The sequence below is a fragment of the Coturnix japonica genome, chromosome 2 (assembly GCF_001577835.2).
Source record: "Coturnix japonica isolate 7356 chromosome 2, Coturnix japonica 2.1, whole genome shotgun sequence".
Classification (NCBI taxonomy): Eukaryota; Metazoa; Chordata; class Aves; order Galliformes; family Phasianidae; genus Coturnix; species Coturnix japonica.
The window spans coordinates 134,088,368-134,110,685 of record NC_029517.1 but is presented as its reverse complement, the minus strand read 5'-3'; the positions used below and the strand labels follow the sequence as shown (position 1 = coordinate 134,110,685).

Here is a 22,318-nt window from a genome sequence, read left to right as displayed (position 1 = left end):
CACCCCTCTCGTTGCACTTAGACCGATCCACTCTCCCCCCCCGCCCTCGGGTGAACTTGGTCTCTCCCTCCGCACTCCCAATGCGTTCGGAATGTACCACTCCACTCACTAAAGGGGGGGATCACCTTTTTCACCCTTCCTTTCCCCACCTCTCTCCTCTCACCCCACTCTCTTCACGCGGATGATTAAATCTATTAAATAACACACGATTCTCTCTCACACCTTTTCCCAACGTCGAAACCTACGCGGTATTTTTTTATTCACCCCCCTCCCCTCCCCCGCGGGGTGTCGAATGGTTCGCTCCGCCCCCACAATGCCCCGCGCGCTGGGCGCCGCTCTCCTTTTACCACACGGAGGCCGAGCCGAGCGGTCAGGTCCCAGCGCTGCCGGTAAGTCTTTTATATTCGGCTTTATTCTCTTCTTTAAGGGCTTTCCTTGTGTTCCTTCGTCCTTAGAGGGATGTGGGGTTAAGGGCTGGAAGGGCTTCTCTACTTATTTAGGGGCTTGTGCCGTTCTAGGCTCTATGAGGCCCTCAACTCTGTGAGGCCCCTATTCCCCTTATGGAGGTGTATCTTTAGGCTATTCATATATATATATATATGTATATATATTTATACACATATACCCCATATACACAAAAAAGGAGGTTAGGAGGGGGCATTAGGTCATTTATATCCCAAAAAGGAGGGCAGGAGGGGTGTTTAGGTCATTTATGCCCCATATACCCCCAAAAGGAGGGTGAGAGGGGGCTTTAGGTCATTTATATCCCAAAAAGGAGGGTAGGAGGGGTGTTTAGGTCATTTATACCCCATATCCCCCTATAAGGGTGGTAGGAGGGGGCTTTTGGTCATTTATACCCCATATCCCCCTAGAAAGGAGGATAGGGAGGGGGCATTAGGTCATTTATATCTCAAAAAGGAGAGCAGGAGGGATTTTTATGCCATTTATACCCCATATACCCCCAAAAGGAAGACAGGGAGGGGGCGTTAGGTCATTTATATACCAAAAAGGAGGGTAGGAGGGGTCTTTAGGTCATTTATATCCCATATACCCCCAAAAGGAGGGTAAGAGGGGGCATTAGGTCATTTATATCCCAAAAGGGAGGGTAGGAGGGGACTTTAGGTCATTTATGCCCTATATCCCCCTAGAAAGGAGAATAGGAGGGGGCTTTAGGTCATTTATGCCCCATATCCCCCTAGAAAGGAGAACAGGAGGGGGCTTTAGGTCATTTATACCCTATATCCCCCCAAAAGAAGGAGGGTAGGAGGGGTCTTTAGGTCATTTATACTCTATATCCCCCCAAAAAAGGAGGATAGGAGAAGGCTTTAGGTCATTTATGCCCCATATCCCCCAAAAAAGGAGGATAGGAGGGGTCTTTTGGTCATACATACCCCATATGCTCCCAAAGAGGAGAGTAGGAGGGGGCTTTAGGTTGTTTGTACCCCCACATCCCCCCAAAAAGGAGGGTAAGAGGGGGTTATGTGTCGCTTATACCCCATATCCCCCGAAAGAGGAGAGTAGGATGGGGCTTTAATTCATTTATACCCCATATCCCCCCAAAGAGGAGAGTAGGATGGGGCTTTAGGTCATTTATATCCTATATCCCCCCAAAAAAGGAGGGTAGGAGGGGTCTTTAGGTTATTTATTCTCCATATCCCCCCAAAAAGGAGGGTAAGAGGGGGTTATATGTCACTTATATCCTGTATCCTATCAGAAAGGTGGGTAGCAGGGGTTTTTTGGTTATTTACACCCCATATCCCCTCAAAGAGGAGAGTAGGAGGGGGCTTTAGGTTGTTTGTACCCTATATCCCCCTAAAAAGGAGATTAGAAGGGGGCTTTAGGTCATTTATGCCCCATATCCCCCCAAAAGAAGGAGGGTAGGAGTGGGATTTAGGTCATTTGTACCCTATATCCCCCCAAAGAGGAGAATAGGAGGGGTCTTTTGGTCATACATACCCCATATTCCCCCAAAGAGAGAGGCTTCTGCTCATATATACCCTCCATACTCCCAAAGGGGAGAGTATGGGTGAGCTTTTGATCATTTATACTCCACATCCCCCCTCATAATTGAGGTTAGGACGGGGTTTTAGATCATTTATACCCCCATATCCCCCAGAAAAGAGGTTGTGGGGGGCTTTAGATCACTTACATCCCCACATCCCCCTCAAGAAAGAGGATGTGGGGAGGCTTTATGTCATTTAGACCGTCCTTGTGTATCTCAGAGACTCCATCTCCATTCCCAGAAGGAGCTCATCCCACTTTCCCCCCTCCTCATGCTGCTGTTCCCAGCCCCTCTCACCTTTTTAATGCCCGTATTGCAGTTTTTCCTTCTCTTTCTGTGATAGCTGACTCAGGATCTACCCATTCCAGAGCTCTGCTTTTGGCAGCAGGACAGGGCTGAGGCTGCTGACGTCCTCTCTTGGGGCTTGCAGAGCATTGCAGAGATAACTTGAGCTGCTGAGGCTGCTGCTGCTGTGTGTCACTTCTTCTGCCCCCAGTAAAAACCCATGGAGGAAATCTTTTCTTTCACATCTAAATCAATTCTAATGATGTCCTGTATGGAGGAGAAAATGCTTTTGCTGGGCTGTGTAGCTGTAATTCTTCTTTCTCCTTTTTCAGGTGTGCCCTATTTCTCTCTGACCTTGCAGGTACGCCTTTCTTTTCCCTATCCTGCTTGCTTTCAGTTTGCTGTTCTATGTGAAGGTGACCACGTCTGTCGCTCCCTGCTGCTGTGATTTCCCCGTGCTCTCAATTGCAAAGAGTAGAGCAAAGAGTATTTAGGTTGCACTGGATCAAGGTTTGTATGGAGTTACTTCATGTAGCACCGTGACATGATGGATGTGATTCCTCTCCTGGATAAAGGTTGGTGTGAAGCTCCTCCATGTAGCACCGTGACCTGATGGATGTGGTTCCTCTCCTGATGCTTTGTGTTCCTCCTTTGATTCAGGCCAGAGCCAATTCAGGGAAATAAACCAATAAAACATCAGCTTTACAGCTTCTTTTCCTCGTGCCTGCAGAAATCATTGTGTTCTTGTGAAGTCCTTGGGGTTTCTCCTATAGCTTTTTGTCCATGGGGAGCACAGATGTGTCCCTATGAGCTACACTGCCTCCCTTGTCCTCCTGCTGCCTCCTGACGCTCATTTTTAATGAAATAGTACAATATCTAATGCAAGTTGCATCCAGAAAGCTGCTGTTTAACATCTTTATAACCAGACTCCGGGGAAGGAGATTGATAATATCCATTTTACAGGCTCTCAGGTTAAGAGAACCTTGGACAGAGGAGGAATGGATTCTTATCAACCACTAAACAGAATGGGATTAACTTTCTTTTGGTGGCAACGGTGTGCTTTGGTTTTATGGGCTTCTTAAAAGGTAGCTCGATTTCTGGGGGTAATACAGCCAAATAGCTTAAGTCCAGAGCTTATGTTGGATTTACAGAACAACAGTAACTTCAAGCATTAGCCTGCAGCAATGGGAGTGCATTGCATGGATTTGTTCTGGCTTAAAACACTTAGGGATCCTAACAACAGATACCAAAACTGAAGCTTTGAAGCAGCAGATCAGACTTAGAGGTTGTCTTTTAGGTTTCTGTAAGCTCAGTTGATGGCACAGCTAAGCATCGAGCTGACTTACTTGGGAGTATTTGATTACTTGGCTCTGATAAGTAATAAGAATAGCATTCTCTTTGAACACCTGATAGGTTGTTAATGTTATACGCTGTGCATTCAAAGGGAGGAGTTAATTTGGCTGTTGGTTGTGTCCTTTCTGAATCTCTTGAAACTTGGCCGTGTCTCTAAACTATGTATTTTTCCTTATTGCTGTCGCAGGAACTAAAACAGTAAGTACTCTGCAGCCGTCCTGTGGTTTGGCACTTGTGGGATATGGGGTGTGAAGGCACTGGTGTGTAGCTTTACTGGTGGACACAGGTTATTGCCCAACTTTCAGATTTCCACTGGAAAATGATGGCTTTAGACTGTGATAACACCTACTTTGGGTTATTGAGGTGATCCCAGTAAAGGATCTTAAAGGTTTTATTCACTCCTAGCTTGTGTTTTTCCCTAGGGATGACTTGAATGAATGTGGATCTGTAGCCAAGCAGAATGACAGACAAATGCAGAGCCCTGATGTTCCATTTAGGAGTCCTTACCAATATGTTTTGCCTTCAGGCTTAAGCTGCAAGTCTTGGCTAATTGGAACTCATGTAAAGACTCTTTTAAGGGAGTTTTAAGTTATAACACTGCAGTGCTTTGCTATTTTAAACTGCTTATCCCCCCCTCCCCATTAAATTATGTCAAGCAAAGCACCTTTGCTTGAGTAGAAGACTTCTGGGGGTAAGCTTAGTTCACAATCTCCAGCTCTTGGTTGATTTTCATTGCTGGCACCTGGAGGTTCTGAACCAAAGTTGTGCTATCAGCTCCCTCTCCTGGCTTTTCAGGAGCAAAACATGAATCAGAGTAAGCAATGACCTCTAAGGATACATGAGAATTAGGGCATCCTTCATTTTTTGAGCATTATCTTCCCAAATAAGTGCCTGGTTGTGACCATACCTGGTGGATAATTGAGGGCTAACCTACTAACGTGAAAAAGACCCAAAGGCAGTTTAATCTCCTTGGGCGACAATTAGTAATTAAAAGGAATTTAACTGAATGCTTAGGCTATTTAAGGTGAATAATAATGGCTTTTGACACTTAGAGAACTTTAAAAGTACTGAAGTCTTAATGCATGCCCTCGCTTGATTGAGTCTTGCTGCAACTACATTGTTGTGCTTATCTTTTAATGCTGCCACTCTTTGGAAGATGAGGACCAGGAAGCCTCCCTGCCCCATAGAAAAGGTCTGGGTAGACAAACACAAATACGATGAAGCGGAGAGAATGCATTATGAAGGAGAAGCTACGTGTGCCACCGTAGCCCCAGAGGAGTGCATGGAGCTGGAGGCTGTCAATGGGGTCTGCAATGATGACTCCGTTGAAGGTGAATTCAAGGGAGACCTGAAGAGAGGCAAAAATGGCAAGAAGCAAAGGAAGAGGAAACGTTCTCCCAAACCCAAAAATATGGTCTCCAAGGTAGACTCTGTTTTGAGTGGTTTATTAGCTGACAGTGTATGGTTTGACAAGCCTTTGTATGATCAAGCTGAGTGCTTGTATAGGCAAAAATTAGCAGATTCTCAATACCAGGAGGCAGCAGAGACTGAGCAGCCTGAATCAGAAGCTGTCCAAGATGTTCCCAAGCCATGGATGCTACCAGCAGCCCTGTCCTGCTCTCATGGCAACCTGAGTGCGTGTCACCACGTCATTCAGGGCGTCTGGGTCAACAAGTTTGACTTTGACAAGGCTGAGAAGGCGTTCCTTGAAAGGTCTCAGTTCTTTGTTCCTCCAAACATCCTCACCATCCCCTCTGTGTGCTCAGACAGTGGGAACGTTGGGCTGGGAACGCCAGATGAAGGCTACGTGACAGCGCTGCCTACACCTGCTACACCCAGCTTAGCTCCTGATGCGGTTAATTCTGATGTGGTTAATTCTGCTCCCCTCGTTAGCAGCTCGCTTTCCTCCGCAGAGCCCACAGTCAATGGTAAACCTCAGGCTTCCAGCTTGCAAGCTCTGGTGTCAGAGGTGTGGTTGGAGAAACCTCTCTACGACGGCGCTGAGAAAAGCTTCTACGAGAACATGTTTGATAATCACCCACCGGGTTCCACCCAAGCCTCGGAGAACCACCAGAAGGTTGGGGAGAGCCCCAACGTTGGGAAGGAAGAAGGTTCTGAACACATGGAGCTCATCAGCAGCTCTCGGCCGCCCTCACCCACCTCCTTCTTCCTGCACGAGGACAGTGAGCGCGTGTGGCTCAACAAGATGATATATGACAGCGCTGAGTCGCGCTTCTATGCAGCCGAAGCTCTGAAAATGGAAAGAGCAAAAGAGAACGCGGGGATACCACAACCCACAGTTGTGAAATCCCAGCCAGATGCTGAGGCTCCGAATATACCTGCACCAGAACAGAAGTAGGAGAAGTTTACTCTGGGGTGGGGGTAAAACACATGCGAAGTTGGGGTCAGGATTGAGCTGGAGGCATTTGCATGTGTAGAAGATGAGCATCCTTTGGCGTCCGCGGGACCGAGCGTGTGTTGTGCTATAGGGAGAGGTTGCTCTTGGGTTGTTTATAAGGTTTAGGAATGGGGAAATTCCTTCAGAGAGGGGAGGAAATAGTTGCCGTAGTGATTTATTAAACCATTTGGTCTGCAGGCTAGATGGATTCCAGCCTATTTGGTGTCAAGGTGTGGTTCGTCAGGAAGAGCTTCCCATGAGAGATGACCTCTATAGTTGTAAATTGTAGGTAAAACATTGAGTTGATCTATAAAAGCTTCCACTTTTTAAGTCTTTAGTCTTGAGCAGGGGCTGGCAGCATTGAGTACTGGGAATGGCTTCAATGCATGTTAACCCATGGGTGGGTTGAGGAGGATTGATGGGTTTCCAAAGCACTCATCCATTGGCTTCGTTGGGTATGTTTGTTGGAGAGCTAATGATAGAGGGGGTGCGTTGGGTTGGGGCATGATTTAGGTTGGAGGGGGTGAGTTATTGTGTGGTAGAGCCTGGTCTTGGTGTGACTTTATTGTGGTGCTTTGTCCTTGCAGCAGGTGGGTTTCTGCGTGCAGTGAAGTAGCTGGATGGAAGCATGGAATAAGAAAGCCAACAATTCAGAGCTTTGTTAAAGGAAAACTGAAATTGGTTGAAGTTTATGACCTGTAATGATCAGGAGTTGCCTGACAGAGTTATGGCTTGCTTCTCCTATCTTTGGTTTCAGCAGTAAGAGCATTAATCCCTATCAGTCTCATGCACAAGGCATCTTTCTTAGTGGTGGATTCCAGCGTGTGTGTTGAATGTGATCTAGAAAATCCTCCTTGGGAAGCTCTTTGCTGGAAGGTGGTGCAGATCAGCTGATTCCTTGTGCCCTCCCAGTGCCCTTTTGCACAATGCAGGCCAGGCAGACGGGGTAGCTGATTAGCCTGCCCTGCTTTCCTAATAGGATCCTGTTTCCTTAAAGCTTCCCATCAGAGGGGGGGAACTGCTCAGCAGAAAGCCACAGCCCTATGGGGGTTAGACAGCGCTGCTCTCACAACCCCATTACAAGCTCCTCACCTGAAAGGCTCCTGGAAACTGACTTTATTTTTATTGTTCTCCTCCCTCCGCAGAAAAATGGCAGTTGAATTCCTCGTGAATGAGAAGATCTGGTTTGACAAGTACAAGTACGATGAAGCTGAGAGAAAGTTCTACGAGCAGCAAGTGAACGGGCCGGCCGGCAGCTCTTCGCACCAGCAGGTAACGTTGCTTTCAGGTGTGCTGGAGCCTTAATGCAGAAGGACTCTGTCTTACCTGGATGATGTGTCCTTCTGTATTTATTGCTTTCACTCTGAATGTTGCTTTAATCCAAGTGTGAGAGGCTCACTAAACCCACCCCACCTTGTCTTTGTCTCTTGTTTGTGCACTAGGACTCCTCCAGCACAAGCGGTGTGTTGGGAAATGAGATGCCCTTGTGCTGTTTTGCTGTGGTTTTGGAGCTACTAAGCTTGTCTTGGCAAGGCTTGGATATATATATATATGATGTTTAAAGGTTGGACTGAATGATCTCAGTGGTCTTCACCAACTTTTATGATCTAGTGAGGGTGCCATGACTCCAAATTAACCAGCAATGACATTCCTCTCTTTGTACCCCCTTGCAATACTGCATCCTATGACGCAGGAAAGCTGCATCACAGCCTTGAATTGGGGAGGGGAGCAGGTGGAATGGGATCATGGTGCTGCTGCAACACACACCTTGAGTGAAAGTAGATCACACAATTCTTAGTCCCAAATGAATTCTTAGTCCCTTTTAAAGCGCAGAGCTACTATAACCTCTTCTTGTACTATATACAAAGGCTGTTAACTGCTTATGCACTTAGCTGGTGATGTGGAAAGCTGCTTAGTGATTCACGTGGCTGTCCTGCAGGCATTCTATGGGGGAAGCTTCTGGCTTCGGTAGTAACTCATAGGCACACTCTGTTCCTGCTGCCTCTGCTGGGGTAGTGGTGGCACAGCATTGGGGATATACTTGCATAAACATGAGAAGCTGTAGGTAACCATCTCAAGCAAATGATAAAGAGGCCTTTGAGAGGGAAAAGGAGGAAGAGAACACCTTATTTTTGTGCCTCATAAGGAAATTTTGGCTCCAGGAGGTGGCTCTGATGGAGATGCTGTAGTGTTCTTGCATCTACTTAATGCTAAGGATAAAGGTCAGTGGTCCTTTAAACCTATCTGCAGCCTCAATGTGGGTTATCCACCTGAATGTGTCTGGGCTGTATGACAGAGGTTTGTGGGCAGTCTGATATCACATATCTTGCTCTTGGAAGAGATGAGGAGTCAATGGATCATGGAAAACGAGTTTATGTATTTGGAGTGGGGAAATCATCCCCATTGAATCAGCAGGAAGATAAGGGGGGAAAAGAAACCCGCCCCTTTTTTTTTATTCCTCTATTCCCCCCTTTGTTTTAAACCTCCCTGACCCAATTTCTCATGTTACCTATATATATATATATATATATTATAATATATATATATTTTTTTAATTTTTAAAGAAAAATCTTGGTTCTTTCTGCACTGTTTGCAGGAGAACGGAGCCAGCACGATCCTCCGCGACATTGCCAGAGCCAGGGAGAATATCCAGAAATCACTGGCCGGAGTGAGTACCCGAGCTCTCACCACCTGGCTACCTGCAACCATATTTAGCTGTGGTGCAGAACTCTTACGTGAACACTTCCTAGATTGGTTTGGCTTCTTCATTTTTTTATGAAGTCAGAGGAGAGATGAGTTTGGTGTGCAGCTCTGCGTACCACCAGCACATAGATAGAGCCATCTGACCAAGAGAACAGTTGCTATCAGAGTCCATCTTATTTGCTGGCTTTAAAACTGCATTTAGGGATGAATATTCTTCAGCTGAGCTTCTTTCCTTTTTCTCCTTGGTGGGTTTCAGAGTTTGCTCCCTCAACACTTAACAATTCACTGCTAAAACAACCTCGCTGGGCAGCAAAGCACTGAGCTGCCAGCAGAATGAGGTCTCTTGGTGGGGGTACACCGAGCTGCCACCTTCTCTTTCCTCTTTTGCTTTCAGTTTAGGGTATGTGCAAAAAAATGGTGTCTTCCATCTGTTTGCAGCTTAGGAATTCATTCAGCCTGGCTCCTAGTCTGGACTGTCCCATGAACTGCATTTCTAGAGGTGTTTTTTATGCTGATACAACATAACAGGCAGCACTGTTATAATGTTTTCAGCTGGAAGCTGGTAGCTTAAATTGAAAAGGGAATAGAATAGAACATAGAATAGTAGAATATAACACAGATCCTGATTTCTGACACCTGCATCCTTGAGTGTATCTTCCATCTGAGGATATCCATCCTTCACCTGTATTTATTTGGCCTCATAACTCCCCTCTTGGAAGTTATTACTAAATCTAAAGTCCTTTTCAAGGGGAGAATTTCCTATTCCTCCTTAACATAGGCAGTGAGAAGCCACGTATTTGGATTGAATACAAAGGAGTTGGGCTGATTGCTTTTCCCCTGGTGATCTTAGTGTGGGACTCTGACATTACAAAAGCAGCTTCTGCAACTGCTTGTGTGAGTGATTCAAGCTGGAAACTTGGATGCAGGAGCAATGAGGGGTGTATTGAGAACAAGGGGGGAGTTTTGCTGTGGTTGGATTGGGTGGTTCTGAGAGCAGCATTGAAATCATTGGGACGTCTTATGAAAGAGGAAGGGAGTGCTTGGCAACTTTCTAATGCTAATTTCTGACTTCAGCATCAATATTTCAGCCAAGGGCTCAGGGAAGCGGGGAAAACAATGCTCTGCTTGGGCATTCAGTAGGAATTATCAACCCCTTTCTAAGACTTTCATCTAGGGCTTCAATGAGACAAATAGGTGGGGAAGCAAACCTGAGTTCCATCTCCACCAAGGCTTGGAAAGCTTGTTGTAAATCAAGTGTTTTAAGACCTCAAATCCAGCCAAGATCTAACATCAGTTTCCTCCAAAAACAATGCAGATTGCAGGAGCCAAGACCTGGATATGATGAGTGAGTGGGGCCAGGAGACCTAAATACAAATCACCTGGCAGTGCTGCTGGTCTGCCTTGCAGGTGTGTTATCATCTCATATAATGGCCTGTGGAGCCTCAGATGCTCCTTGTCCTGGTCTGTGCCTCTTGCTTAGTGAGAAACGTGTCAGCTTGGGTTAGCCAAGTTTTGTTATAGGGAAAGCAAAGAGAACTGGCAAAGCACCAGCCCAAAGCCAGAGAACAGCACTGAGAACACAAAGTACTTTAAACCCCAATGGGAGTCCGGTGCTGAATATCAAGAGCTGTTCTGTTTCCTGCAAAGATTTGGGTGGGTTTGAGGATTTAAGGCTGGGATTGAACTGTAGCATCTCAAAATTGAAACCTTGCTTGTTGTAAAAAGCAGCTTTGAGTTTTCCAGGCTTGAAGGAAAAGCACTGTTCTATATATGTGCAATAGGGAAAGCATCGTGCACCCCAAGTATGTGGTTACCTGGTAAAGCCAAGCATATGGCAGTGTTCTCCTCCCTGATCGCACTTTACTTACTGTACCTTAATCTGACCATCCTTATTTCTTAGGTTTTATCAACACGTGGCCATATCCAGGCCCTGGAACATACAGCAGTAAACCACAGTTGGGTCTTCAGCTTCCATGTATCAGCTTAGAAGGACTGAGCAGTTGAGAAATCAACCAGAGAACCATCAGCTTTTGGGGTTATTTTTGAATCTTGAATAAGAGCAGGCCTGAAATTCAGTGTAGGTGGAGTAATATGGAAGGGTTTGGGTACATTTAGAAGCACCAAACTCTGATGCAGGAAACATTTGTTTGCACATACCTTTCCATCCTGCTTTGCATGGTCATCCCTGCTTTCAGCCATCACTCCAGCTGACATCTGCTATACATTACTAATGCTTTCCCAGCCATGTTTTCAATATATGCTGCAGCTGATGGCATTGAGACTTCAGGTGGTGAGATCTTATAGCTGAGGTCACGAGGCACAGAAAGGAATGACTTGACCAGCATCATCAGCGAGTCTGAGGCCACGTTCAGAAACCAGCCAGGATCCATCCCGCTGCCCTTAGGCAGGTGAAAGCATCTTCCATTTACAGGCATTGTTTCAGTTTGGTATCATTTCAGTTTGGTATATGGCCAAACCTGTATTTCCTAAGCTCAGGCAGGTTGACCTGGAGGAGATAGGAGACCTGAACTCTGCCTGCAAGAAATAGATTTGTTTTTTATATGAAGCAATGAGTGTTTTGGGAAGAGCCAACTGAAGAGCCAACCTGTGTGTTATCCAGCCTGGAGTATAGTTGGTAGAAGTGAATGCTGTGCTTTGCAACTGGTTTATATGTTAAAGGAAAGGTCTGATTCCTTCAGATCCTTCTTAGAGGGAAGTGCCAGCTTTCCATCCACGTCTATTAGCAGATTTCAGTCTTTTCATTGGGTTAACTTAGACCTTGGCCCTTAGCATTAAGTTCCACTATGGATGATGTACTTAAAATAGGAAGAGGTCAGATAATGAGCCCATTAGCAGTTCAGTGTTTGCCTTCTGTTGTTCATCTGATGGTGGTGCAAGGGTGAAAGCCAACACCATTGAGTTGCTGGGTGTGGAATGGTGTTGTGTTGCTTCTAAGAGGAGGTCATTGGTGGTAATTGGAGACCTGCTAGGGATCTTATAGCTTTGCATGTGTTTCTGCCTATAGGGTATTACACCACACGTGGACAGAGATAGCTGAGACCTGGTGTGTGTTTCAGTATTGCATGTATCACAGGTGGGGAAGTGATAAAGGCTTTACTAAGAGCAGAGCTCATGGATGGCTGTTTTAATGCAGGCTTTGTTTGGTGTGGAGTTGGTGTGACGCTGGCTCGTTTTTGGACCACTTTGGATCTGCTTTCCTGCACAATTCCAGCATGAGTGAAATGTTTTTCTATCTTTGTTGAACCAAACGTCCCCCAAACTTCTTTGCCCTTTCCAGCAGAAGACAGTTCCACGTAGTAAAGAAGCTCCTGCCCGTCCAAAGAGGCAGTCAGGCCATTCAACTGTAAGTCCTCTCAGCATGAATGGAGCTGGTTGTGTGATGCCAGAGGAGACTGCAGTGCAGACGTGGGTCAATGAGGAGCATTTATCCTTTGGCACGTGGTTGTAGCTCACCTAATGGAGTGTTATGAGCACAGCGTTTAGGAACTGATCTGAGCTTCTATTCCTGACCCTTTATTGCCTGCAAAGATGGATTTCATGGTGGTTTTGACCTCTGGTCCCCCTGTTCCTTTGGGATGGATGGGAAAAGGTCTCTGATGTTCCTGCTTAGAGCATCTCCCATTGATCTGCATGTCCTATAAGGGACTGATCTCCTTGCTCTCCCAGGGCTCTACATCTTAGACCTGCTTCCCATTTCCTCATATTCCTCTCTCTTCACCTTAAGTGTCAGCTGTGACTGAAAACAGTGTTATTATATGCCGAGTACACTTGGAGGAATATACATTTTCACTGTTTCATTTAGGTTATAAAAGGCACTTAAAGCACAAATGACTGTATCTTCTGTTATATACACATATAGTTGCTGGTCTGAAGTTACAGAGAAGTCCTTTCTGCTGTTAAACCAAATGCTTTCGAAGCTGGATCGGTCTAATTGCTCCCTCAGGGTGTGTTAAATCAAGTTCAAGTTGCTTTGAGAGGATCTGAAGGCTGGACTGGGAAAGATGGGAGTGCAGAAATGCTGTGATCTCTATGCAGGGACTTTGCTGAGTGATGTTAGCGGGTCATTTCTATGCTCTGTGCCTCAGCTCATCTGTAAGAGGAGACAGATGCCCCATAGAAGAGACTTAGGGTGATAACTTCCATAACGTTCCGTGTTCAGTGGTGGTCTGAGACTGCAAGAAACGACTTCATCCTTTGCTCATCATTGCCACTTCTTGACATTTCATGCTTCCTTATATAGAGCTAAGCATATTTACTTTGAAGCTTTCATATCCATGTTTTCAGCTTAGTCCTCAATATATTTTATTCCCCTCTCCCCAAATGTTTGACTCTTTGTTTCACTCAACCACTGAGCTTGGGATTAGGGTTGAACGCATTGGTTTCAATTCCATTTTCCTTGTTGCAGAGCACGAGTTCTTCTGGGCCTGCTGATCAAAATGAACTTCTTTCCAGGATCTCTCACTTGGAGGTAGAAAATCAAAACCTTCACAGTGGTAAGTAGGAGAATTTGCCATCGTAGAAGCAGTCTGGTTGGAGTAGCTTAACATAAGAGCTAATGCACAGTCTACAAGCTTAAGTTTCTTCCCCCACACACATACCACAATCTCCTTGCAGTCGTTGCAGATCTCCAAAAGGCCATTTTCAAACTGGAAAGTCGCCTGAATGCTCTGGAAAAATCTACCTCCCATCAACCGTCCCCTGTTCCACCAACACAGGTGAGTCTCAGTCAAGTGCTGCTTTATTCATGACGTCCCACTTTGTTTCTAAGGTCTTTCCAGGTGCTGAGGATGGAGATTGAGTTAATCACAGAATCACCAAGGTTGGAAAAGACCTAAAAGATCATCCAGTTCAACTCTTACCTATTACCTATTATCAACCTATTACCAATAGCTCCCACTAAACCATGTCCCTCAACACAACATCCAATCATTCCTTGAGTTAAGATGAGATGATGCATCCTTTCCAGCTGTTTTGGTAGCTTCCTTATCATTCCCAAACCATTATGTGGCATAAAGAAATACTACATCTAAAGTCAAACCAAAAAGCTCATGCTTGAAGGTGTTTAGTTGATAGAGCCTTATATATTAGGAAATCTGAACATTGCTTCTGTTGTTGAGGGATAGAAATAAACATCAGTGAATCCTTTGGTAGGTATTTGCTTGTAAGTCTTTTGGGGGTCTGCAGCACCGTGGGTGTATTTTCCACTTGGATGTTCACCTCTAGGGGATTTCAGGGCAACGTATGGAGTTCTATAGGTAAATGATAGCCAGGCTGTTCTTTAAGGCCAGGTTCTCAGGTGCTCTTTTGCTCCTGTTCTTGATATTCTGAGCCTTTAAGAGAAAGGATCAGCTTTTGACTGGTGTTTTTTTCACTCTGTGAGTTGAAATATGGCTATAATAGGTGAAATTAAAAGGTCCCTCTGGTCCAGTGTCCTGTGTTGATGGCTGTTGGTCGGTTCTTCACACCTTGTGGGCTGTGCTTATTGTCTTGAGCAATGTGAACTCTTCTCTCCATTCTTCCCCACTGCAAACTTGAACTCGCATCATCCTCATGAAGAAAGTGGAACCTTTCGGTGTTCCCTCCAAGAAAGTAGAGCTTCCATCTGCTTCACCTGCAAAGAAAGCTGCTGCAGCGGAGGAAGATGATGATGATGATGACATCAACCTTTTTGGCAGCGATGATGAAGAGGAAGATCAAGAGGCTGCCAAAGTGAGGGAGGAGAGACTGCGTCAGTATGCGGAGAAGAAGGCGAAGAAACCGGGTCTTATTGCCAAATCTTCCATCCTTCTGGATGTGAAACCGGTGAGTAGGTGAAGTGGGAGAGCTCCCACACGAGGCTTCAAATCATCTCATATGTTACATCTGAGTTGAAGGCTTGACCTGCGTGTTTCCAAACAAGGGTGATTAAATTCCTTCTCCCTGCCCTTGCAGTGGGATGATGAGACTGACATGGCCAAGATGGAAGAGTGTGTGAGGTCTGTCCAAATGGATGGGCTCGTGTGGGGAGCCTCTAAGCTGGTCCCAGTAGGTTACGGCATTAAGAAACTCCAGATCCAATGCGTAGTGGAGGACGACAAAGTCGGGACTGACATCTTGGAGGAGGAGATCACCAAGTTCGAGGACTATGTAAGTATTGAGCTGGTATAGAAGCCGTTTTGGGGTCTTTCTGCTCCTCATCCAGCCCATTTGGAGCAACTCCTGCTTATAGGCTCAATATGGGCAGAACCAAGGTGGGAGTTACATGGGCTTTTTAACCTTGGTGCTGGAGGTGCCTCCATCCCCATTCAACCTCCAATGCAATGGAAGGGTAGAAAGGATGACCTGAAGGAAGCTACATGAAGATTGATGCAGTAGTTAACACACCAGTGTCCTGTTATCACCCTTGAGGGTGGATATCAGCGCAGCTGGCCTTAGGCCTATGCAATGCTCCATCTATTATGAGCAGAACCAAGTGCGTGCTGCAAAAAATCAACCTCGATGTGATGTGAGCGCTGAAGGCAACCTCGCTGACCCCTCACCGCTGCTCTTATTGTGTTGCAGGTGCAAAGCGTCGACATCGCTGCTTTCAACAAGATCTAGAAGCGAAACCCATCCTCCCTGATATACTGTAACTAATAAAAAGAGATCAAGGAGTGCGGATCTGATGGTGATGGCTTTCTCTGTTCAGTGTATCTGCCCTGCAGTGATACGTTGTAAGATGTCAGGCTGTTTCCCCTGTTCATAAAAGACCTGAACAAGAAGGAAGAAGGATACTTGTGTGTTTCCTTGTGATACACTTTAGCAGCTCCTTTGCTTTGTGAGGATCCCGGCCTGTGCTTAGTCCGGCCTCTGCAGTAAGGGGAGGTGACGCTAATGGGGCGTCGCGGTGCCAAAGTCCAAGGTCCAGCTGCAAGTGGGAGGCGCTGTGAGCTGCTGCAGCTTCCATCCAGCCTTCTCTAAGCTAAACAAGCCCAGTTCCCTCAACCTTTCCTCATAGGAGAGGTGCTCCAGCCCCCTGATCATCTTAGATTGGGCCACTAAGACCTCCACATCCTTTCTACACTGCAGGTCCCAGACCTGGATACAGAACAGATGGGGCCTCATAAGAGCTGAGTAGAGGGGGACCATCACCTCCTTCTCCCTACTGCCCCTATTTGTCTTACATCTGTCCTCCCAGGGCCACCCCATCCACCTCCCTAAGCCAAATGGACCCCGTGTCCCCTCCCAAGCCACCAAGTGCCCCCTATGTCCCCCCAAAGCCACTGAGTGCCCCCATCCCCAAACATCCCTCTCCCCCCTAAACCCACCACGTCCCCCCTATGCCACCAACTGCTCCCCTACCCCCAATGTCCCCTCGGACCCACCAAGTGCCGTCTATCCCCAACTCACCCCCCTCCCCTTCTCCCGTTCTCACTCCAAGCCACCCCATATACCCCATCCGCCCACCAGGTGTCCCCACGTCCCCACATCCCCGCCCCTCTCCCATGTTGCTCCGCTTTCTCCCTTCCCAGCTCCTCCCGATGGCTCCCCTGGCTGATCTCTACCACCTCACGATGGCGTACGCTCTATGGAGGACCGGGAGGCACCGGGACCCCGCGGCCGCTGAGCTCTTCTTCCGTCGGGAACCCTTCGGTGCAGCCTTCGTGGTGGGCGCAGGGTTGGGTCAAGCCTTGCGTAGCCTCGGGGCTCTTCGTTTCTCGGCTGCGGGTGGGTCGGTGGGACTACGTGGATATGTTCCTTAAGGGGGTTCGTCATTAGGGCTTGGATTGGGGACGGGGATATCCCGAGTGCGAGGACTGGACGTGGGGGAGTGGGGACGTCCCTTTTAGAGGGTCTGGAGACTCGGTATTAGGACGGAAGGGACGCGGGGAGATCCGTCGTAGCAAGGACAAGGATTTGCCTTGGGGCATAGGGACGGCCCTTAGAAGGACAGGGGACTCCTCAAAGGGGGGCAGGGACATCCCTCAGAGGGATCTGAGTGCTCATATGGGACATGGGGACATCTCTAAGAGGGACAGGGGACTCAATAGAGAGACCTGTGGGGCACTGGGGCAGCCCTCGGGGGGATTTGAGGGACAGGGACATCCCTCAGAGGGACACTGGAGTCCTCAAAGGGACTTAGGTGACATGGGGACATCCCTTTGGAAGAACTGGAGTGTCTTCATTAGGACCCAGGGGACACAGGGATGTCCCTCAGATGAACATGGGGAGGACAAGGGGTGGGCTTCAGAGGGGCTTGAGAGACAGAGGTTTGGGGTGGTGATGCTGGTATGTCCCTTAAAGGGACAGGGAACTCCCTAAAAGGATTTGGATGGGGGCACAGGGCTCAGAAGGATCATGGGGACATGGGGATGTCCCTTGGAAGGACAGGGGACTCCTCAGAGGGATCTGAGTCCTTAAAAGGAACTAGATGATGTGGGGACATCTCTCTGGAGGACCTGTGGGGCACAAGGATGTCCCTCAGAAGGTCCTAAGGGTTGGGAGCCTGGGGTGGGGGGGGCAGAGATGTGCCATCAAAGAGATCTGAGTCCCCAGATGGATTGTGGGGGGCATCTCTTAGAGGGACAAGGAAGATCTATGGGACACAAAGATCTCTCTGAGGCAGAACTGAGCCCTTGATGTAGGGGACATGGAAATGTCCCTTAGATGGATCTGATGGGGAAAGGAACATCCCTCAGAGGGACCACTAGACCCCTTAGTTGTACTTGGGGTTCTCTCAGAGGACCTTGGGGACCAAAGGAACATTGGAGGAGTCCCTTGGGGGGCTGATGCCCTACAGGGGACAGAGCCACGATCTGACATCCCTGCAGACATCGCCTACTTGCGCTCGGTGCTGCCCAGCACAACAGAGGATGCCTTCTTTGATTACCTCTGCACCGTGGATGCCTCTGAGGTGACGGTCACGTCTGTGCCTGAAGGCTCCGTTGTCTTCTCCAGGGTGAGACACACGGCCAAGCGTCCCCATGTCCCCATCCCTGGTGTGTGTGGATGTGGGGTTGTCACTGTGCTGTCCCTGCAGGTCCCGCTCCTACAGGTGAAGGGACCGCTGCTGGTGGTGCAGCTGCTGGAGACCACCTTGCTGTGCTTGGTCAGCTATGCCAGGTAGGGGATCCTACAGCCTTTTTGGGGCTCTACAGGGGAATCTGTCCATCTCTGCTGGACCAGCTGTTGTCCCTGTATCCAAGTGGAGTTGTTCTCCAAGCAAACCACGGTCCTCTTTGTCATTCCCAATGTTGTACCGACTCTTGGCCCTGCATCTTGGCTGTGACTGAGCTGTGGTGGTCCCCAAGCAAATGATGGTGCCGTTTGTTGCCAACATGACTTGGTTTGACTTGGCCCTTCCAGCCTGGTGGCCACCAACGCCGCTCGATTCCGCCTTCTTGCTGGCCCGGAGATGAAGCTGATGGAGTTGGGTCTACGTCGTGCCCAGGGTCCGGATGGTGGACTTTCTGCCTCCAAGTATTCCTATATTGGAGGTGAGTGCTGTCCCACATACCCATGCAGTATTGTGGTCATGTTGTCACCCCTCATCCCTCCTCCCAGGCTTTGACTGCACCAGCAACATCCTGGCAGGGAAGCTCTATGGCATCCCAGTGCGCGGCACAGTCGCCCATTCCTTCATCATGTCCTTCAGGTCGCTGGAGGAAGTGAAGCCCAGAGTGAGTGCTGGGAGATGGGACAGGGATGGGATAAGACTGCGGGGATGGGACATACCAGGTGTGGCTGTAGGCTTAGATGTCCCAATAGGGAGGGGAAAGGGGTTGCACATGGTATGGGGTGCACGAGACCCACGTTAGAACTCATTTCACCCACTGAAGCCAACGTGATTGATTCAGTGCCATCACTGATGTCTCCAAACAGGTCCTGTCACCGCTGGCAGGTGGGGAGCCCATGGATCTCCCATCCCTGGCCGAGTCATGGCTGCAGAAGGTGTGTGAGCTGCTGGGGATCTCCACTGACAAACCCAACTGCGGTGAGCTGGCTGCCTTCGTGTCCTACGCCGTCGCCTTTCCACAAGACTTCCAGGGGCTTCTGGACACCTACTGCGTCATGAGGTGGCTTTTTTTTTGCTGTGTCCTCATCTTTCATTGTCACCTGGTGCAGGACATGGACACTAATTCTTCTCCCTGCCCCTGTCAGGAGCGGTCTACCCAATTTCTGTGCTGTAGCATTGGCCCTACACCAGTTGGGGTACCGCGCCATTGGGGTACGCCTGGATAGTGGGGACCTCATCCAACAGTCCAAAGAGACCCGGAGGGTGCTACGAGCCTGCGGTGCTCAGTGAGTCCTGCAGACATCCGGAGAGCATCCCCTGCTTCTCCGCCCCGGGTACCCACACATTTGAGTGTCCTGCCTCTGTCTGTTAGAGTGGGAGCCCTCACTGTTCTGTGGGGTGCTCGTTGGCTCTCAGAGCCCCTAAACCTGGGACTGCTTTCCTGCTCATTCTCCTGCTTTTCTCTTTCTTTTCCAGCTTCCAGGTTCCCTGGTTTGGGAGCATCCCCATAGCTGTGAGCAATGACATCAATGAACAGAGCTTGGAGGAATTCAACCGAGAGGTGAAGTTGGAGCTGGAGCAATGGAAAGATAAATGTGATGGTCACTTTCAAATGTGACTCAGCCTTTCCTGGGTGGGAACAGAAAAGAGTTTCCACCTGGAATGAGTGGGTGGGATGGATAGACGGACACCAAGAGGCACCTCAGGGCAAAGCAACCCCTGACCTGCCCCATGGCTCTGGTTTTAGCATGAGCCTTAAAAAAATAAAAGGCTGTTGATGGTCATTGTCTTCTCTGCTACACCAGGGGAGTGAGATTGACATGGTTGGCGTGGGGACAAACCTGGTGACGTGTCCCCTTCAGCCGTCGCTGGGCTGTGTTTACAAGGTAGGAGTGGCAGCTCTGCCCCACTTGGCTTGGGGATGGTTTGAGGCTGTGGTTTTATTTTTAATGATTTACTTATTAATTTTGAATCTGACCAGAGCTCTGCATGGTCTCCCACACCAGTATGAGCTGGTATAGAGTCATAGAAGATTGGGAAAGACCTCTAGGATCAAGTTCATCTGTCAAACCATCACCACCTTGTCCATTAACCATGTCCCTAAATGCCACATCTACCCTTTTCTTGATCCCCATCACTTCTTTTTCCACAGCTGGTGGAGGTTAATGGCTCCCCGTGCCTGAAGTTCACAGAGGAGGAGGAGAAGATGACTATCCCAGGGATTAAAGCAATATATCGGCTCTACGATGCTGCTGGTGAGCCCCACTGTGTTGGAAAACTCCTGTCTCGTTGGCCAACTCTTCTCCCCGCTCCATAATCCTGTCACTAGTGTCACCTGCTGGCACCTGACCCTTCATCCCTACAGGTCGTCCCTTCATGGACCTCATGGCCCTGGAGAACGAGCCCTCACCGAGCGTGGGGCAGGAACTGGTGGTCCACATCCTGGGAAGAAGAGGAGAGGCCACCAAAGTCAGGCCGAGTGCTGTGGAGCCCCTCCATCACATGTACTTGAGAGATGGACAGGTTAGAGGCAGCTCTATCTTTCTCCATGATGGGTTTGGGTCAGGAGGGGCTCATGGTGGTGGTGGTGGGTCCATGTCACAATGAGGTGTCCTTCCCTTGTTGTGTGAGGGCCTAGGTAGGGTGGTGGCCTTGAATCAGTCACCAGAGTTTGAGATACCCCTGCCCCTGTGATGTTAGAAAAGCTGAGGTGGTGTCACCACAACCACCAGCTCGTTGTCCCACATCCCTGTGCTGTCCAATCTTGAGGTGCTGGCACTGCGTATGGATGCTACGATGTCTCTCCATCCCGCAGGTATGTGAGGAGCTGCCCAGCTTACAGGAGGTACGGAGCCATGCACAAGCATCCCTCAACCTGCTCAGCCCCGTGCACCGCCAGCTCCGTGACCCTCAGCCCTACCCAGTATGTTTTCCCCTTTACTAAGCACAATCCTGGTCCTACCCAAATCCTCCTGCCCCCACAGACCTACAGTGACCCCATGGAGCCACACTCACTGTCCCTTTTTGCTTCTTCTCCAGGTGGCATTAACAGAGAAGCTGCAACTCCTCCTCACGGAGCTGCAGCACGCTAGCCAGTGAGGGGTACCCCAAATCACCCCCCAGCACTCAGTCCAGCATTTCTGCTGTTTGGAAGACCAGGTGATTAATTTGGATGGTTCTAATGGTTATCTGCTGCTCTGAGGACTGTACAGGAACTGCTTGTGGTCCCCTCACTGCAAAGCTGTGGTCAAAAGAATGGGGCAGATAGAGCTGGGAGGTGACGAGGGAGCCATGTCAAGCCATGTCCACCGTGTTGCATTGGGAGCAATGCATTTTCTTCCTTGCTGACCTCAGTGGCCCTGCCGGCCCTGTGCCTTCAGTGATGACAGGACTGATGTCACCCATCACCAACACTCAGCAGCAGGCCACGTCCTCATTTTGTGGCATCCTATGCCTAATTCTAGCACCAAAGCCTTTGGAATGTCAACGCCCATGGGAGTACCCATGGGCCAGTAGCAACGAGTGAAAGGTTTGAATCAAATATCATCCAGAAACGTTGCACGGAATGGATAAAAATGTTAAAGAATAAATCATGTGCCTTTCTGAGCTACGTGTGTTCTTCTCTAATCCTATTCAGGTTTGTAATAGAGGGGTGCTTTTAAATCCTTTTTGCTGAGCTTTGGAATTGTGCAGCCAAAAACGGAGCCCCACACTGAAAAGACTTGCACCCATTCCCAGCAAAAGTCTGGGTAAGAGATGTTGTGTATTTATGGTGGTGGCTTTTTTTGTATGGTTTTTTCTTTCTCCATCCTTAGATCTTTGCAGCGCTTGTTTATGGGAAAAAAAAACCAAAACCAAAATCTGATTGTGTTCCTCTTTAAAAAGCATCCAAGAGGATGGCGCTCACTGCTGGGCCTGTAAGGCACTGTATTCCATCACTTTCAGAGAGAAGAAAACATTTCTTGTTATTAAACATTGTCCACAGTACTCCTGAGAAGAGGCTGCCTTGAGTTCTTCCATGATAACAAAGAGTAACATTGAACAGATAAGGCAGCGAGACAGCAGCGTGCTCCATCCCATCACCTCCATGGTCACAGAGGAAAGCCAATGGAATCAGCCATCAGACTTCGAGTTCCTTGGAATAGTCTGTTGATAGATCTATCGTCTCTTCTAGTCTTTAGAGTCTTCACGCTGCTTTGGTATCAGGCATTTATCGTGGATGCATTAAGGCTCAAAAAAGCTGGAACAGTTTTTCTTCTCTATTGTGCACTGGTGGCTGTGGCTCTCCTACACAAATGTTAGCTCGCCCAATGGCTGTTGAGATTGGAAGGCACCTCTTGATGTCATCTGGTCCAACCTCTGCTCAAACAGATGCCCAAAGCAGGTTCTCCAGGATTATATCCACGGGATTATGAAGAACTTTGAGGAGACTCCACAACTCTTAGCCACTGCTACCAACATTCTGCCACAGCAGTGCTTCCTGATGGGTACATCGAGCTCCTGGTTACCAGTTGATCCCAGTCCCTCTTGTCCTGGTGTTGGGCACCACTGTTTCCATCCACTTTGCAGCACCCTATGGGTA

At 48.3% G+C, this 22,318-nt stretch overlaps 2 protein-coding genes across 10 annotated transcripts; both read left to right on the top strand.

The window, feature by feature from the left end:
- The first annotated feature begins 291 nt into the window (after window positions 1-291).
- Window positions 292-15,406, top strand: EEF1D (eukaryotic translation elongation factor 1 delta). 9 transcript variants are annotated; one of them, XM_032442933.1, is made up of 12 exons: window positions 324-389; window positions 2,620-2,648; window positions 3,828-3,838; window positions 4,797-5,995; window positions 7,184-7,310; window positions 8,635-8,706; window positions 12,040-12,105; window positions 13,168-13,255; window positions 13,377-13,477; window positions 14,319-14,564; window positions 14,694-14,888; window positions 15,303-15,406. In XM_032442933.1, exons 4-12 carry the CDS (start codon window positions 4,797-4,799, stop codon window positions 15,339-15,341), a joined length of 2,133 nt encoding a protein of 710 aa, XP_032298824.1. In that variant the 5' UTR covers window positions 324-389; window positions 2,620-2,648; window positions 3,828-3,838; the 3' UTR covers window positions 15,342-15,406. The 9 variants fall into 9 exon arrangements, with proteins under 9 accessions (XP_015711923.1, XP_015711922.1, XP_032298824.1 ...); XM_015856436.2 differs by lacking the exons at window positions 3,828-3,838; window positions 4,797-5,995 and having other exon boundaries at window positions 297-389; XM_015856430.2 differs by lacking the exons at window positions 324-389; window positions 3,828-3,838 and having other exon boundaries at window positions 2,625-2,648; window positions 12,043-12,105.
- Window positions 15,407-16,078: 672 nt separating this feature from the next.
- On the top strand, window positions 16,079-21,342 carry NAPRT (nicotinate phosphoribosyltransferase). Its single transcript, XM_015856438.2, has 13 exons — window positions 16,079-16,448; window positions 17,552-17,679; window positions 17,761-17,843; window positions 18,087-18,217; window positions 18,285-18,400; window positions 18,603-18,796; window positions 18,882-19,022; window positions 19,213-19,297; window positions 19,542-19,622; window positions 19,889-19,991; window positions 20,102-20,259; window positions 20,552-20,659; window positions 20,776-21,342. The coding sequence occupies exons 1-13, from the start codon at window positions 16,088-16,090 to the stop codon at window positions 20,833-20,835; spliced, it is 1,749 nt and encodes a 582-aa protein (XP_015711924.2). The 5' UTR covers window positions 16,079-16,087; the 3' UTR covers window positions 20,836-21,342.
- The last annotated feature ends 976 nt before the right edge of the window (window positions 21,343-22,318 follow it).